General features: G+C 46.8%; 1 protein-coding gene across 1 annotated transcript in view; it reads left to right on the top strand.

Annotated features, from left to right (window-relative positions):
* The window catches only part of BAIAP2L1 (BAR/IMD domain containing adaptor protein 2 like 1), a 75278-nt gene that overhangs the window by 39046 nt on the left and 20219 nt on the right, over positions 1–16013 (top strand). The window contains exons 4-7 of the mRNA XM_079770779.1: positions 11737–11798; positions 11906–11977; positions 13773–13910; positions 14542–14694. Coding sequence (XP_079626905.1) covers positions 11737–11798; positions 11906–11977; positions 13773–13910; positions 14542–14694 — 425 coding nt within the window. The remainder of the gene's footprint in view (positions 1–11736; positions 11799–11905; positions 11978–13772; positions 13911–14541; positions 14695–16013) is intronic.

Genomic DNA, 16013 nt, shown 5'->3' on the forward strand with positions numbered 1-16013 from the left:
TAGGGACGTTCTGGAGAGCAGGTGGCAGTTATATGAATGTGCCAGCCCTTGCCCCGCTCAGCAAAACTTGGTGAGGCAAGGCTGTGAGAGCTAGCTATACTCTAGGACAGCCGTCGCCAACCTTCGGACCTCACGGACCACCACTGGTCCGCAGACCACCGGTTGGAGACCCCTGCTCTAGGATGAGCTTAAAATGTTTGTTGATCAACTAAATGAGTGTATCAGACCCGGAGGTTGGGCTCTTCCATTCTGACTCTGTGAACCAGGTTTCTCTGGGCTTTCTTGAAACCATGGCTATCATTTACAGCATGAATAAACTTGGTCCGGCCCTGACCAGGTGTATCAGTTGGATGGACATTGTCCCGATAGAACAAGGTTGCAGGTTCAATTCCAGGTCAGGGCATATGCCCGAGTTGCAGGCTCAATCCCTAGTGTGGGGCATACAGGAGGCAGCCAATCAGTAATTCTCTCTCATCATTGATGTTTCTCTCTCTCACTCCCTCTCCCTTCCTCTATGAAATCAATAAAAATATATTTAAAATATTTTAGGAGCATGGGTTCACAGATAAAATAAAAATTACAAGGTGACCACAGAGGCAAATTACGTGGCAAGCTCTTAACAACTAAGACCTGGATTCCGTCCAGAATGAGCCTCTTCCTATTTCTCGAAGGCAGGGAAGCTGATGTATATGTGAGGCGGGTGCTCATGACTCAGGCCACAGCTGGCAGCAGCAGCTTCCATTGTTGCAACGAAAGAAATGTGTGACTGACTGAGGTCTCTTCTCTGCATAGATATTGAATATTTTAATCTCATCTCACTTGTATTCTCTACCTAATCTTCACCCGAGGATATGTTTTCCATTGATTTTTAGAGAGAGTAGGAGGGAGGGAGGGGAGAGAGAAAGAAATATCGATGTGAGAGAGAGACATCAATTGGTGTAAGGCAACCCAGGTGCGTGCCCTTGACCAGGAATTGAACTCAAGACCCTTTGGTGCGTGGGCTAACACTCTAACCACTGGGTAACACCAGCCAGGGCAACATATAAATCTATTAAACTAGCTTATGAGTCCTTTAAGAAGTTTAGAACTACTCTTTGATTTTATAATGAGTATAAAAATGTACTTCATTTTTTTAAAATTACCTTACTAAAAATAAAACTAACAAAGAGTTTCTATCTTTATTACTTTAAAATATCTGGGTTTTTACGTAATTAAAACCTGTGGCTATATAAAAACTTTTGTGCACTGCTTTTTAAAATTTAGCGTCCCACACATATTTCTCTGAATTCATACGTCATTCATTTACTCGTCATGTTTAATCGCTGCCTACATTTCCCTTCTTTACATTTTTCTCTGTTGGTGCTGCGGTGGAGTCCCTGTTCTGTGAAGAGGGTGGCACTATGGTACCAGGACCAACACGGGGTTTGTTTCTGATTCGCTTTTTTGAAAAATTGTCCCTTAAGGGGGCGGGGGGGAGGCATTCTATGGTATTCTGAAAAGCACATAAAACCAAATATTCGTGATCGAGGGATTACAGTCGTTTTTCTTTCCTCGTTTAGATGACCCTGTGCGCATTCCAATGAGCATCTCTACCTGAGAGGCATTGATCTAGTCCCTGAGGATAAAGCGGGGAGGGCTGGTTAGGTAGAGTGCTCAGGGACATGCAGTGGGAGGGAGCGATGTCTGGGGAGACCATTCCAATGGGTGCTGGCAGTGCAAAGGCCCTGAGGCTGCCTCAGTTTGGGCCTCAGTGTGGAAGCCAGTCTGGGTGAGGTGCAGTTAATTAAGGATGGAGGAGTAGGAGGGGAGGGGGTCTTGAGGTGGAGCAGGCTCGAGGGTGGGGCCAGTCAGGTAGGGCCTTGTGGGTCATGGTAAGAATGTTGCCTGAGGTGGGGGTGGATGCCTCAGAAGCTTTTGAACTCAGGAGGGTTGTGGTCTGACTTATATTTTTAAAGGTTCAGATGTGTGAGGTTTGGGATGCTTGTCAGACGAAGTGGAACTGTCGCCGGGGCAGCTGGGAACGTGAGCCCGGAGTTCATTGTGTGAGTGTGTCGTTCTAGATCCCTGTGAACAAGACGGGCCCTGTTTTGCTTGCCCAGCGGCAGTGATACTTAACCCTCCTGCCCTGTGGCTTCCCTCAGTCCCAAACTAACCATTACTGAGGCTCACAGCTGTCAGATGCTCCACTTCTGTGTTCTCAGTTGATTCTCACCTGCTCCTGGGGGGCTGATGGTTTACAGGACGTCTTACAGATGCCTGAGGGGCGGGTGGGAATGGCACCGCAGGCCTCCCGCTCCAGCCCTTTTCCCCGCGCCCCTTTTCCAGCGTGAGCTGTGTGTGTGGCAGCAGTGAGGTTCCCTGCCATTTGTCATGGATGACCATGTTTTTATGCCTCCTTAGTTCCCTTAAGGGTTCCACATTTCTGGTTCATCCGGCCTTCGGCTACTGTTTGTCTTGGAGTTGGTTCCTCTCTCCGTGTGTCATGGGGTGGTGACAGGTGGGCCAGGGGGGCTGGTCTTCATGGGTCTGGTGCTGTGGGGAGTCAGTCCCACCACTTTGGGTCTACTTCCTTCCTGACCCAAACATCTAAGCTGAACTGGCTTGGTGACCCGGCCAGCCCTCAGCCAGTGCGTTCATACCTCCGTGAGGCTGCCCCGCCCCCCACAGGTAGCCTGGTCCATTTTCAAACAGCAAACAGCACTAATAACCCAAGTGTTCCGACCCACGTTAAGCAGACGTTCCTTTTCCTGTAACTCCCAGGTGATGGGCGTTGTTCCCCCCTTAGGTCCACAGTAGAGAACAGCCAGTTCCTCTTCGACAGGGTTTCTCCACACATTGGAGGAGGGCGCAGAGTACTTAAAGTGAGGCCCAGGATCAGACGTGTTCGGATTCTGGCGCCTCCACCTTGACTCGTGTGGCCTTGGGGCAGTCGCCTAAGAGCCTGTCCGTTGCCGCCTGTGTGATGAGGGTGATACAGTCCTCCAGTGAGGCCATCGCTGTAGGGCTTGTTAGCACCACGCGTGGCACAGGGAAGGACGGTTCCCTGAAGCCATGGCTGTCTTGGAGGGTCCTACAGTGGTGTGCCCTGTCTGTCACCTTCCCCTAAGGTGGAGGAGGGGGAGGGGGACGTTGGAACTGCGATGGCACAGGGTCATGTTTGCTCTCCTGTGGTTCAGTGGTCAGTGTGGAGGAAGAGGTAATAAAACGGATACTAAGTTTTGTGGAATCTCCCTTAAATCCAGCCATAGTAGGACCACCCAAAATCCCCGAGGGGTGTGTGGGTATAGGTCATAGAAAAATAGCTTTCTGACTGAAAGTTGGGGTCTGTAGCCTGTTTTATTTTGTTTCTAAACTTATTGAGAAATTCTTCACTTAAAATGTGTAAGATGGTTTTACTCAGTAATACTGAACTGAAAACTGTCCCTTAGCACCTTTTTTACCTCGGCATCGCCCACATCTTTGTGATTCAGGGTCCGGTTTGCTTTCCATTGATTTTTAGAGTGGAAGGGAGGGAGGAGGTGGAGGAGAGAGAGAAAAAAAATCAGTGTGAGAGAGACATCGTTTGGTTGCCTCCCACACACACCCCTACTGGGGGCTGGGGATCAACTGCAACCCAGGTGTGTGCCCTTGACTGGAAAGTGAACCCAAGACCCTTTGGTCTGAAGGCCGACGCTTTAACCACAGAGCAAAACCAGGCAGGGCCAGGGTCCTGTTTTAACATTTTTTAAAAACTTTTAAAGATTTCGGCATTTTTTAAGCTTGAATGGAAATGCCTACAGTTAATTAGTGATACCATAAGGAGTAACTAGTTGTGAGCGTCATTTATTATTGATAATACTCCTGCTTTCATTTTCACTAGTAATCAAAATGGTTGCATTTTAGCCTTAATCTACTAATCAATGAAAAAGGAAGATGAATAATTAATGTTAAACTTACCTCACCAGATATAATAGCTTGTAGAAAACGTTTAATCTTTTAATGCTGTATTTTACATTTGGGTGTAAATAAAACAATCACCTGTGATCTGTATATGGATGTGAAATTGATCAGTTACCTCTGTGTGATATATAATTGAGAACCTTGAATAAACGGCCGTTGCCCTTTAGCTAAATAAGAGCAGCACATTAAAATCCGGCTTGGGAAGCAGAGGCTTTTCATCCAAATCCTGCTCTTTGTTTAACTTGATGTTCCTAGTGCGCAGCAAGCAGGGTAGCTTAGTTTAATCGCTAATCAAAATGAAAATGAAACGGTAAGAAACATCCCATTTGCTCTCCGAGTGGATTAATCAGTCTGCAGGCAGAGTTACCGCCTGCACCCTGCCATGACGTTTAGCTATTTAGTTAGCATTTTCGGAGAACACCTCTACTCCGCATCGCCCTGCGCACTGAGCACTAGGTCGCTGATACCCTCTGCTTGCTTTACCTCTCTGCCTCGCTGAAGACTCGAGTTTAAAATAGCCAGGACAGTTTATTTGTAAAGCATTTCTTACATGCAAATTAGGAATTAATTCACGTGTCTGTCATACAGGGTGTATTGGTTTCCATGCATTCTTCCCTCAAACCTTAAGTCATCCCTTTCTTAAAAAAGAAAAAGGAAGAGTGTTTCGTGTTGCCATCTCTAGCTGCCTTATGTCACTTTTCTCTCATTGCCAAACTTCCTCAATAAGTGGTCCGTACCGACTTTATCCTCTCTGCACCATCCCTCCCTTCCGGCCCACTGTCCACCAGAAACCGGGAAGCTGGAAGGAATCTAACACTGAGTCTGTGTGTGCCTTGCTCTTGGCGCCTTGCCCGTGTTAGGACACTTAATCCTCTCACCTTGGGTTGCCAAGTGTCCAGCACTGAGCCCACATAGTCCGGTATTGTAGCTTCTTGTTTGGCAAAATGAAAATTTTGTAAACAAAAATGTCCCTTGTTTAAAAAAAAAAATCTTGTTTGTGGTTCAGGATCCTCTGAGACCGGACCTCTGTGTTAGTAAACCTTGGTTAACTGAAAGCTGCCAGGAATTTGCTCCTGAAAACTCTGAGTTGGAAACAGCTCCGTGTGGGTGCCAGTCCTGCCTGAGGGGCTCGCTCTGCGGGCTGCCGGGCGCCCACACTCCAGGGGCTGCCTCACCAAAGCCTCTCTCTTCATCTGAAAGTGGTCGTTTCAGTGGAGGAGGAAAGGATGGCAAGTGACGGCCAGGCATTCAGCTTCGACAAAAATAATTTTCCCATAGGAATTTCCACAACCAATATCGTATTTATTATAGAGATAGTAAAAGTACGATATTTATTATGAAATAAAATCCAGTACGACAGACGCCACCTTCGGATGGGTCAGGCTTTTGCTGGAGTCTCTTGTCCTGCTCTCTGTCACTGTTCTTTACGTCCCTTTTCACTGCAATGACCCTTTCATTCATTTGTTCAATACACTTGCTTATTGACTGGACTTTTAAGGCCTGTTGTAGGCCAGACGGGCACACGATCGCTAAGAGTCAGATGGAGTTCTTATCCATTGCAGCTTCCAGAAGCGTTCAGACACCCGTGTGCTGTCCCCACGCGGGTGCTGGTTCCTACTCACTCTAGTTGCAGATGGCTGCTGCGATGTTTCTTTTGTTATTGTTGTTAATTAATAGACTTTTTTTTTTAGGGCAGTCATAGATTTATAGAAAATTGAACAGATCTTACCCAGAGTTTCCACACACTCTGCTCTCTCCCCACTCAGTTTCCCCTGTTTGTAACGTCTTACATTGCTGTGTTACATTTGTTACAAATAAGAACCAATCTTGATACATCAGCAACTAAAATCATAGTTTACATTAGGGTTTACTCTTTGTGTTCTATGAGTTGTTGGGGTTTTTTAATTTTAATTTTTTTTTGTTTTTTAAAGAATAGTTTATTGATTTTGAGAGAGAGAGAAACATCGATGTGAGAGCAAAACATGGATCGGCTGCCTCCTGCATGTTCCCCTCCAGGGATCAAGCCCACAGCTTTTGGTACATGGGACGACGCTCAGCCAGCTGAGCCACCCAGCCAGGGCTGTGTTCTGTGAATTTTGACAAATGTTTAATGACATATCTACCATTACAATATCTACTCCTCACCTCCCCCCACCCTTGGCAACTACTGATCTTTTTACTGTCTCTAGTTTTGCCTTTTCCAGAATAATGTCATTTAGTTTGAATTATATAATATGTAGCCTTTTCAGACTGGCTTCTTTCACTAAGCAATGCGCACTTCAGTTTCCTCCATGTCTTTTTGTGACGTAATAGTTTCTTTTTCACTCCTGAATAATATTCAATTGTACGGATGTACCACGGTTTGGTTATCCATTCATCTTGGTTGCTTTCAGTTTTTGGCAATATGAATAAAGATGCTATAAACATTCATATACAGGTTTTTCTGTGGACGTAAGATTTCAGGTGACTTAGATCATGGTAAGACTATTTACCTTCCTAAGAACCTGCCCGTCTGCTTTGCCAAGTGGCTGCCCTGTTTTGCATTCCTGCTAGCAACGAACGTCAGTTCTATTACTCCACGTCCTCACCAGCATTTGGTGTTGCCTGTTTTCTGGATTTTAGCCCTTCTGGTAGGTGAGTGGGGGCATTTCATTGTTGTTTTCATTTCCAGTTTCCATCGGCGTTTGATGCGAAGTATCTTTTTTAAAAAAATATATATATATTTTATTGACTTTTTACAGAGAGGAAGGGAGAGGGAGAGAGCCAGAAACACCGATGAGAGAGAAACATCGATCAGCTGCCTCCAGCACACCCCCTACTGGGGATGTGCCCGCAACTAAGGTACATGCCCTTGACCGGAATCGAACCCGGGACCCTTGAGTCCGCAGGCCGACGCTCTATCCACTGAGCCAAACCGGCTAGGGTTGAAGTATCTTTTCAAATGTTTATTTGCCATCTGTATATCTTGTTTTGGTGAGATATCTGTTCAGATCTTTTGCTCTTTTTTAACTGAGTTGCCTCCTTCCTTATTGTTGAGTTTAAGGGTTCTTTATATATTTTGGATTCAAGCCCTTTATTAGTTGTATACTCTATTTTCCCCCAATCTGTGACTTGCCTGCCATACTATCTTATTCTTTCTCTTTCAGCCTTTCTGGGTCCCTATATTTAAGGCCTCGTCTAAGCAGGATAGAGTTGGGTGTTGTTGCTTTTTTTAATCCTAATAATCATTGTCTTTTAATCGGTCTGTATTGTCTATTTACTTACATTTTTTGCCTTCTACTCTCTGTCCTGTTCATTTCTTCTCATCTTTTTTAAGGGCAGGAAGAAACTGGCTTGGTAATTAGGCACTTGGTTCTTTCAGGTGTACCCTGGAGCTTATTAGCATGTGTCCTTTCTTGTCAAAGTCAGATGTTAGTGGCACTGTACTTTCACCTCAGACAGTGAGGGAACTTTGGGACACGTAACCCTATTGTGTGGCTCCTGTGTGTCCCATTTGTCTTCCTAAGATGGATACACGGTGATCAATGGCAGAATAAGTATAGTCTCTGTGCAAGGCGTCAGTGAGAACTGTGTTGGGTAAGTCAGATGCCCGACTTCTGGAGGAACGTTCAGTGATGCTCCCCTATTCTTGGCATTCTCCCTCCATGCACACTGTTCACTGGGCCGGACCAGAGGAGAGCGCCTCTGGTTTAAATAGCCCCTGGGAGCTATTCTTAGGTGCTGGCAAAGCCTTTCAAGTGAGGTCACAGGTTCATGACATAATCTGCCTCTCAGCCTGGGTGGGTGACTAATCCTTGATCTACTTACTTGTGTAGTTTACTTTTACTTCCGTTGTATTTTCTCATCGTCACATTTGAGATTTGGAAAATAGTCAGGAAAAGTATATCCTTTCTCCACTAACATTTTTGGTCAGTCTGCGTTAATCCATGCAGTGTAACTTCAGGCCAGGCTGGCTGCTACCCTGTCATTTCATTGTCTGATTCCACTTGAAGTAACATGGAGCCGTAGTGTGTGAGTCGGTCATTGCTCTGTGCTTTCTTGAAATAATAAATGTGCTCTGATTACCCGTGATCAAATGTAAATGGAAAATAACATGTATAGCTATATATTCACGTGTTCTGTGCTACTCGGGTCCATTAGCGTCCCCATTCCGTTCCTCTAAATTTCTACTGTGACTTGATGAAGAATTATCTAGTTGAAGATATATTAATAGTCCAATGACTAATCTGTATTTCAGATGAAAACTATGTGTTTATACCAATACTCTTTTTATTATTATTATTATTACATGAGAGACTTCGATTTGTTGTTTCACTTATTTATGCATTCATTGGTTGATTCTTATATGTGCCCTGACTGGGGATCGAACCTGCAACCTTGGTGCATTGGGACGATGCTCTAACCAACTGAGTACCCGGCCAGGGCCTATACCAATGCTTTTTTAAATTTTTATGTAACTTTATTTTAAGCTCATACTGCCTGTTGTCTAAATATATAACTTTAGACAAGATTGTCCCCAAAATGTTGGACATATTTGTTCATAGTTCCTAAAATTTGCTATTATATGAATTTTAGGGAAAAATGAGTGGTAGACATTGACTTTTAATTATGTCAAGTTCATGATTTTAAAAGAGCTATATAACTTAAATTCCTTTAATAATTGCCATTTAAGAACATAATATATTCAGACTTAGTCACATGACTGTACTTACTATGAGTTTCTTCCCAAAATGTTGACTCAAAACCTAAAAGGGGAAAAAGTAAATGGTTGATTTGTTACACGCTGTGCTGTGATTTCTGGGATCAACACGTTAATTCCTGTTTGGGTGTGTGTGTTTAGTTCTGTTCCATTAGAATCTGGGCTGTGCTTTCTCAACTCCACCCTCTCTTTTCAAAAAATATTTTTCTTAAATGTAATTTATGAAAAAGTAGGTTACAGGGCTAAGAGTAAACAAATGTGTGTGATACCACGTTTCAGACATAAAGCAACACGTGGTACCTAAGAATAAACTTCTGTAGATGAAACATAAAGGCCGTTTTCATGTTCTGTTTCAAGATACACTGTTGGCAGCTTGCATGGTCACAATAAAGATGTTTTCTGATCCTTTTTATGACCGAGGACTCGGTGGCTGCTGCTGTGAGGCTGGCATTGAAATTCCAGGAGCTGCAAGGGACAGGAATAACAAGGGCAGGGGCAGGTGTTCGGTTCCTGCCCGCAGCGTGAATGGGCTTTTCACTAAACCTTTTGAGCCTTCCCCACCCCCGCTGCCTGCTGGGAGGAACTGTGGGCAGGAGGCCGAGAATGCCGAGGTGGGTGCGGGGAGCGGGGCCTCCGCCAGAGCGCAGTGCAGCAGTGCCCACACTGGCACAGACTTCGGTTTTGGCAGCTCGCTTCTCAGAGATCTACATTGTAGAAATGAGGTTGTAGAAATAAAGTTCCTGACAGGACGAACAAATGCGAATGCCTGGATTCTAGCTTAAATCGCTCTGACTGATTTAAGCAAAGTTGTTTTTAGACTTTTTTTTTAAAGTAGATCTGATTTGCCAAGAGTAGAGTGTTTGATTGTCAAGTAATGGAGTGAGCTTTTGCTGTTGTTGTTTTTTTTATCTCCCGCCAGCAGTTACTTATGTGTTTAACATGTGAAAGTTACGTGGGTTGTTTCACCATCTGAAATGACCAAATGATATAAAGTGACATGGATGTAATTATATTCTTGGTCACGTGAGGGCTTCCTTTGTGAAGAACTCTGTTCCGTGTTGAGCCTCAGGAGAACGTAATTAGGGGGTGAATGAGGGGTGTAGAGCGGGCACTTTGATTACTTGGCGGGGTGGACCCGTGGGCGCTGGGGATGAGTCTGGCCTCACTCTCCAGCAGGCTGTTCTGTTAGAGGCTCCTTAGGGACCACAGGTTCTGCACCTGTAACCTCATCAGGTCCTGTCTTACACGAGACCCTCTGCCCCATGGTCGGACCACTGTCATTGTCAGTGCTGGGCAGGTGGGCTTCCTGCTGAGGAGTTGGTTCATCTGGGACGCCATGGGGAGGACCTGTGACCTTTGCATTTGGAAAGTCCCCTGGCACCTGTGAGGAAGAAGATCGAAGAGAACAAGCTGGGAGGCCAGAGAAATGATAGGAGCTTGAGGGAGGGGGGGGACCCTTGGAGGGCCACCTGGCAGGTTGGACTGGGGGACTCCTCTTCCTCCTCTGGTGGAACATAGAGAACGAATGTAGACTCCACGTGCTATTCCCACGTGCCTTCTCTCCTGGGCAGGGAAGGGCTGGCACACTTGTTACCCGAAGAAGCAGGACGAGTAAGGGGCATGGTTTCACCCTAGAAGTGGCCCAAGTGATGGCATCCCATGCACAAGGGAATGCATCTTTGTCACTGGGTATCACACACTCTGCCTGGCTGGCTGGCAGCCAAGACCCGGGGTTAGAGAACGGGGTGAGTTCACTTTTAGACATGTCGAATGTGAGGTGCCTAACAGGACATCCAGTGGACGTGTTCAGGAAGGGGTTGAATTTCTGGTCTGAAGATGAAGGAAAGGCTGGGCTAGCCCTTTGAAAGTCGCTGTGTTAAAACGTTTTGCGAGCAGGGCCTGGTGGAGTCCTTGTGTGGAGGTGTGGCCGACGTCCTGGTCCAGTCGGTGTCCTTTTCTCTTTCCCCACATACTCCCTCACCCATAGCCTGTCATCTCCCCCAAAGGATCCCTTTATCTGCCCACAGAACTGTGGGTGACCTGCCAGCACATTTAATCGCTTGGTCTAGTCTGGTGGTTGTCCTGTGTGGTTTTTGGTTTTCCCAGCTCTTAGCTATCAGACTGGTTCCTGTAGATAAGTTGGCAGAGAGAGGCTCTCGTTCACCGTCATCAGAGTCAGGAGCAGAGAGTGCACGCGGCCGTGGCCGGCGGGAGCTGTGCTGTGCGAGCAGGGCTGTCCTGCTGCTCTTTGGAGTAAGGGCCCCTTGTCCTGGAACATGCTCTCTGTCACGCGCGACGGTCCTTAGAATTGACAGCGTCCCAGGAGAGCGAGGCAGAGCACCGTCCCGGCCGTGGGTCTCCCCAGCATTAATATCTTCCAGAATGATACGAGAACTAATGTGAGAAACAAAAAAAAAGCTTTTATCTTTTCTGACTGACAGAAACTCAGACTGCGCTAGGGATTAGATAAAAATAAGGCCTTTGTTCCTATAGTTAGTTCCTATAATGACCAAGAGGCTCTTTTGTAAGAGAATTTAACAATTAAACCAGATAAATTCAGCACAGGGGATGAACAAATATAGACCCCAAAACTCCAACAAGGTGAGTTTTAAGACAAAGTTGGCATTCTTTTTTTTTTTTAATTAATTAATTTATTTTTTTTAAATATATTTTTATTGATTTCAGAGAGGAAGGGAGAGGGAGAGAGAGATAGAAACATCAATGATGAGAGAGAATCATTGATCGGCTGCCTCCTGCACAATCCCATACTGGGGATCAAGCCCACAACCCAGGCATGTGCCCTTGACCGGAATCGAACCTGGGACCCTTTAGTCTGCAGGCTGATGCTCTATCCACTAAGCCAAACCAGCTAGGGCGAGTTGGCATTCTTTTGAGGAAGGGTATTGTAGAGTGAGTTTGTGACCAGCTGTGTTCCCTGGCGCCCACCCCATTGTGGGGCGCGGTCAGCTAAGTGTCTGGGACTGACGCCCGAGGGTTCTGGGGGCAGCGATGGACTGTGAGGCACTATTTTACTTCCCTTCCCCTCTTTACAACACCACACAATGGCTTCCCCCTAACTTGTCTGGTTTTGTTCTCAGGCCACGTTCTCATAGAGATTTCAAGTACCCACCAGAAACTTGATGAGAGTTTTAGAGAAAATGTATGTGAACTCTTTTTCTATTTTTACAACATGTATTTCTTTTTAAATTTTATTTTGCTTAACATCTCAAATCTGGTATGAATATTTTTATTTCCTTTTGTTAACAGTTCAAAACATTCCACAAAGAGATTATACATGAGCTGGAGAAGAAGACAGAACTTGACATAAAATACATGACCGTGAGTACTCGGCGTTGCTCTGCCTCCGTGGTGGAGGCAGGCATGGGCACGGGGCCTGGCTGTCCAGGAGGCTGCACTCACCTGGCTCTGAGCCTGACTCAGCAGCAGATATGGATGGAGCTTGTGTTGAGGGTGTGCACGATGCACGGCTGGACAGGTCCCTTGGGACTGAAGGGGCTCGTTTCTGCTCACTCTCAGGACCCTATTGAAAAGCATAGAAAAAACGCTGCGAGGAACCCTGTTGCTTCTGAAAGCCTTGCCCCCAGCCCACACACGTGTTGGTGACAGCTGCATGTGTTCCAGCAGCTGTGGCTCTCACAGCTGGCTCCATGGGATGGGAGGTGAGGGAGAGCACCGTCTGGGCGCCCGGTCTGATGTCAGAGACCGCTCCTGCATGGACCTCCTGCTGTCACCTGGTATTGTCAGTTCCAGCAGTTTCCTCCTGCCTGGTCCTGCCCGGCACACAGGGCTCTTTCTATTTCCCCCGACTGCCACCCAGAGTCCCCTTTCTTCTCACCAAGACCCGTGCGGCAGTAAGCGGTGCTCAGAGGAAGGCGCAGGACCAGCTGGGACTGCGGAGGCGGGTGTGATGCCACGCACTTTGCGTCCCTACAGAAACTCCGAAATGTGGGAACAAACTCATATTATCCTCACTGTACAGATTAGAGGGCAGAAGTGGACCTGAGAGAAATTAAGTAATTGCTGAAGTCGCACGGGAAAGGAGGGAGGAACCCAGAATTCTAACCCAGGTCTGTCAGGCTCCAAGAAAAAACTGTTGCATGGCTCCCAAATAACCGGAGCTGATAGTTCTTCTTCAGTTTCTTTCTTGAAATCATCCTATCTAATAATCCTATCTAATAAAGAGGCAATATGCTAATTGACCCTCACGCCGTTGCAAAGATGGCGGCGCCCACAGCCAATAAGGAGGGAAGATGCTGACTGTCATGCCCTCAAAGATGGCAGCGCCCACAGCCACAAGAGGGCAGTGCCCAGTCCCTCCAGCCCCGCTGGGGCGGCAGGCGCGCGGCAAGGCTGGGTCCGCCCCCAGGCGGGCCCGGCCGCTCAGCGCACCTGCCTCCAGAGTCCCCCAGGCCCCTCAGTCCCCCCAGCCGCCCAGGGCCAGCCGAGGCTTGCACTGCCGGCAGTGGCAGCAGCAGAGGTGTGATGGGGCGTTGCCTTCCACTGATCGCCAGGTCGCCTCCCGCTCCTGAGGGCTCCCAGACTGTGAGAGGGGGCAGGCCGGGCTGAGGGACCTCCCCCACCACCACTCCAGTGCATGAATTTTCATGCACCGGGCCTCTAGTAAGTCATAAAACAGGAACCTGGGATCTAATATTGTTGACTTATTCTCACCAAATTACTGACCACCCAGTGTCCAAACACCTTGGAGGAAAGAAGGAACAAGAGAAAGAAAAGACATTGTCCTCTGAGAGCTGCCCTCTGGTCAGGAGCCTCTCATATAAACAGAACTTTAGGACAAATAAAGCATCAAACCTTAAAGTTGAAGGGAGGGTGTTGTGAAGTGGGGGTGTGCAGGACCATGGCCCGGGGATGGTGGTGTGAAGTGAGGGTGTATAGGAGCATGGCCAGGGGAGGGTGGTGTGAAGTGAGAGTGTATAGGAGCATGGCCCAGGGAGGGTGGTGTGAAGTGAGAGTGTATAGGACCATGGCCCGGGGAGGGTGGTGTGAAGTGAGAGGCAGGCCGGCCATGCCCAGTGAAAATGCTGGCAAAATAGCTGCCTTCAGGTTTGTAGGGAGCTGCTGCTGTGAAATAAGTGCAACGTTTAACTTGCAGGCCACTCTCAAAAGATACCAAACAGAACACAGGAATAAATTAGATTCTTTGGAGAAATCTCAAGCTGAATTGAAGAAGATCAGAAGGAAAAGTCAAGGAGGACGAAATGCACTCAAATACGAACACAAAGAAATTGAGGTAAACTCTTCAGCATGACTTTGTTTTGTTGGTGATAATTTATAGTTTGCGTGAAGTGTGTTTACCGCAGTTAGCCCTTCATCCGCTTACGGCTGAGCTGCTGTTGAAGTTAGAAGTGAGCATCTGACATAGCATTGTGAGCTGCTGCAGACTTTTCCAGGGTGAAGCATGCTTAGTCAGTGGCCTCCTAAAAACATGGGCATTTCCTGCCCACTGGGGGAGGGTAAGCATTGTTATCCCCATTTCACAGATGGGGAGGGAGCTTAAGTCAAATCATATGGTTGACACTTGGAACTGTGGTTTGAACTCAGACTTTCTGATTCTAAAGCCCATGATTTTCCAATGGAACAGGCGCTTCTCCCTGGAGTACAAAGCGATACTTTGTGCCAACGGCCCCCTGGAATGTAAGGCCTTTGGCAGCTTCTGCAGAGGAGTCAGGGATCTTGATAAGAATGATGCTATCTGCTTGGGCCAGGTTACAACTCTGTTATTTTGTGTAATGTTTATCTGTGTTTAGTAGTTACTCCATTATCCAAATAAACCGAGTGTAAAGATGGCAGAAGATAAATGCTGGGCTGAGCAGCTGCTCGATTCCTCCCGTCACACTGCGTAACTGTCCTTGCTTTCCTAGTACATAGAAACCGTCACCTCTCGCCAGAGCGAGATCCAGAGGTTCATCGCGGAGGGCTGCAGGGAGGCGCTCCTGGAGGAGAAGAGGCGCTTCTGCTTCCTGGTGGACAAGCACTGCAGCTTCGCCAGCCTCACGCAGCACTACCACCTGCAGGTGCGGCGGCCGCCACGGCCCGTGTGTCCGTTTTATGTCGTCTTTAAATGCCCTGGAGATGCTTTTAAAGGCAGTTCCACACAAGGCCCGCACCCAGCAGCGGACCTATTTGCCAATGAGAAGATTTCAAACAAATAGTTTTTGGCCAACTTGAATATTTAACTTTTAGACATCTATAATAGTTTTCATTAGTGTAGTAATTGGTCCATATTTAAAACCATTGATGAAGTAATGTTCAGTAATTGAGAAATAGCACGTTTTTCCTTTTCTCGCCTGTGAGTCAGCTCTTGTCCAACTCCCAGGGCTGCATCTTCGGCCTCAGAGCCTTCATCAGAGCCACAGAGTGAGGCCCAGGCCTACTCCGCACATGGTTTGAGATGCTCACCTCGAGGGTCCATGTGTGTGTGTCCCTGGAAATTGTACCCAGGCCGCAGACCCATTGCTGTAGGGCCCTGGGTCAGAGCTCCTTTTCATTCCTCTTCAAGGTGTTGGCGATCTCGTCTGCTTTCCTGCCCTCCTTCACAGTAGCTGTGAGCTTATAGCCCCAGAAATCATGACAAAACATGCACTCAATGGCCTTTCCTCCTTTTTAAATGATGAATTGTGTTGGGTTTATGTAAGCATCCAAAAGTAGCATTGATTGACATCAGTTATTCATTATTATTCATAATAAAGTAATTTGGAGAGTGCTGCATGATACGAGGCACTAAGAGAATGGTTATAAGGCAACTTCCCCTTTTTTTCAGGTGAAAAACAAAACCAAACTTGGCCTTGTGTGTATGCATATATCATGTTACATATTCTATAAAGTCTTTAAGGAATATTCAGCCACCAAATCTAAATAGCAAAGATCTGCCCGGCCGGCATGGCTCAGTGGTTGAGCGTTGACCTATGAACCAGGAGGTCAGGATTTGATTCCCAGTCTGGTCAGGGCACATACCTGGGTTGTGGGCTCGATTTCCAGGGTGGGGCGTGCAGGAGGCAGCTGATTAATGATTCTCTCTCATCACTGATGTTTTTTTTTCTCTCTCTCCATCCTCTCTGAAATAAATAAAATATATTTGAAAAATACATAAATAAATAAGTAAATAGTAAAGATCTAAACTTGTTACAAGAATGAACTGCTACCTTAGGTGATCACTTGTGTCACCAGTGCATCTACTAGTTCCACATGGGAGGGTGTCCTACTGGGGCAGGGTCGTGGGCTGGGAGGACAGAAGCAACTGTGAAGCTCTTCTTTGGCGATGTCCTGTGGACGCTGGGGCACTCAGTGTCGTGAGAGCTCTAGTTGTTAGCAGTCTTTCTTACACTTAACTTTG

Source organism: Cnephaeus nilssonii, assembly GCF_951640355.1.
Source record: "Cnephaeus nilssonii genome assembly, chromosome: 5".
In the NCBI taxonomy this organism is placed as follows: Eukaryota; Metazoa; Chordata; class Mammalia; order Chiroptera; family Vespertilionidae; genus Cnephaeus; species Cnephaeus nilssonii.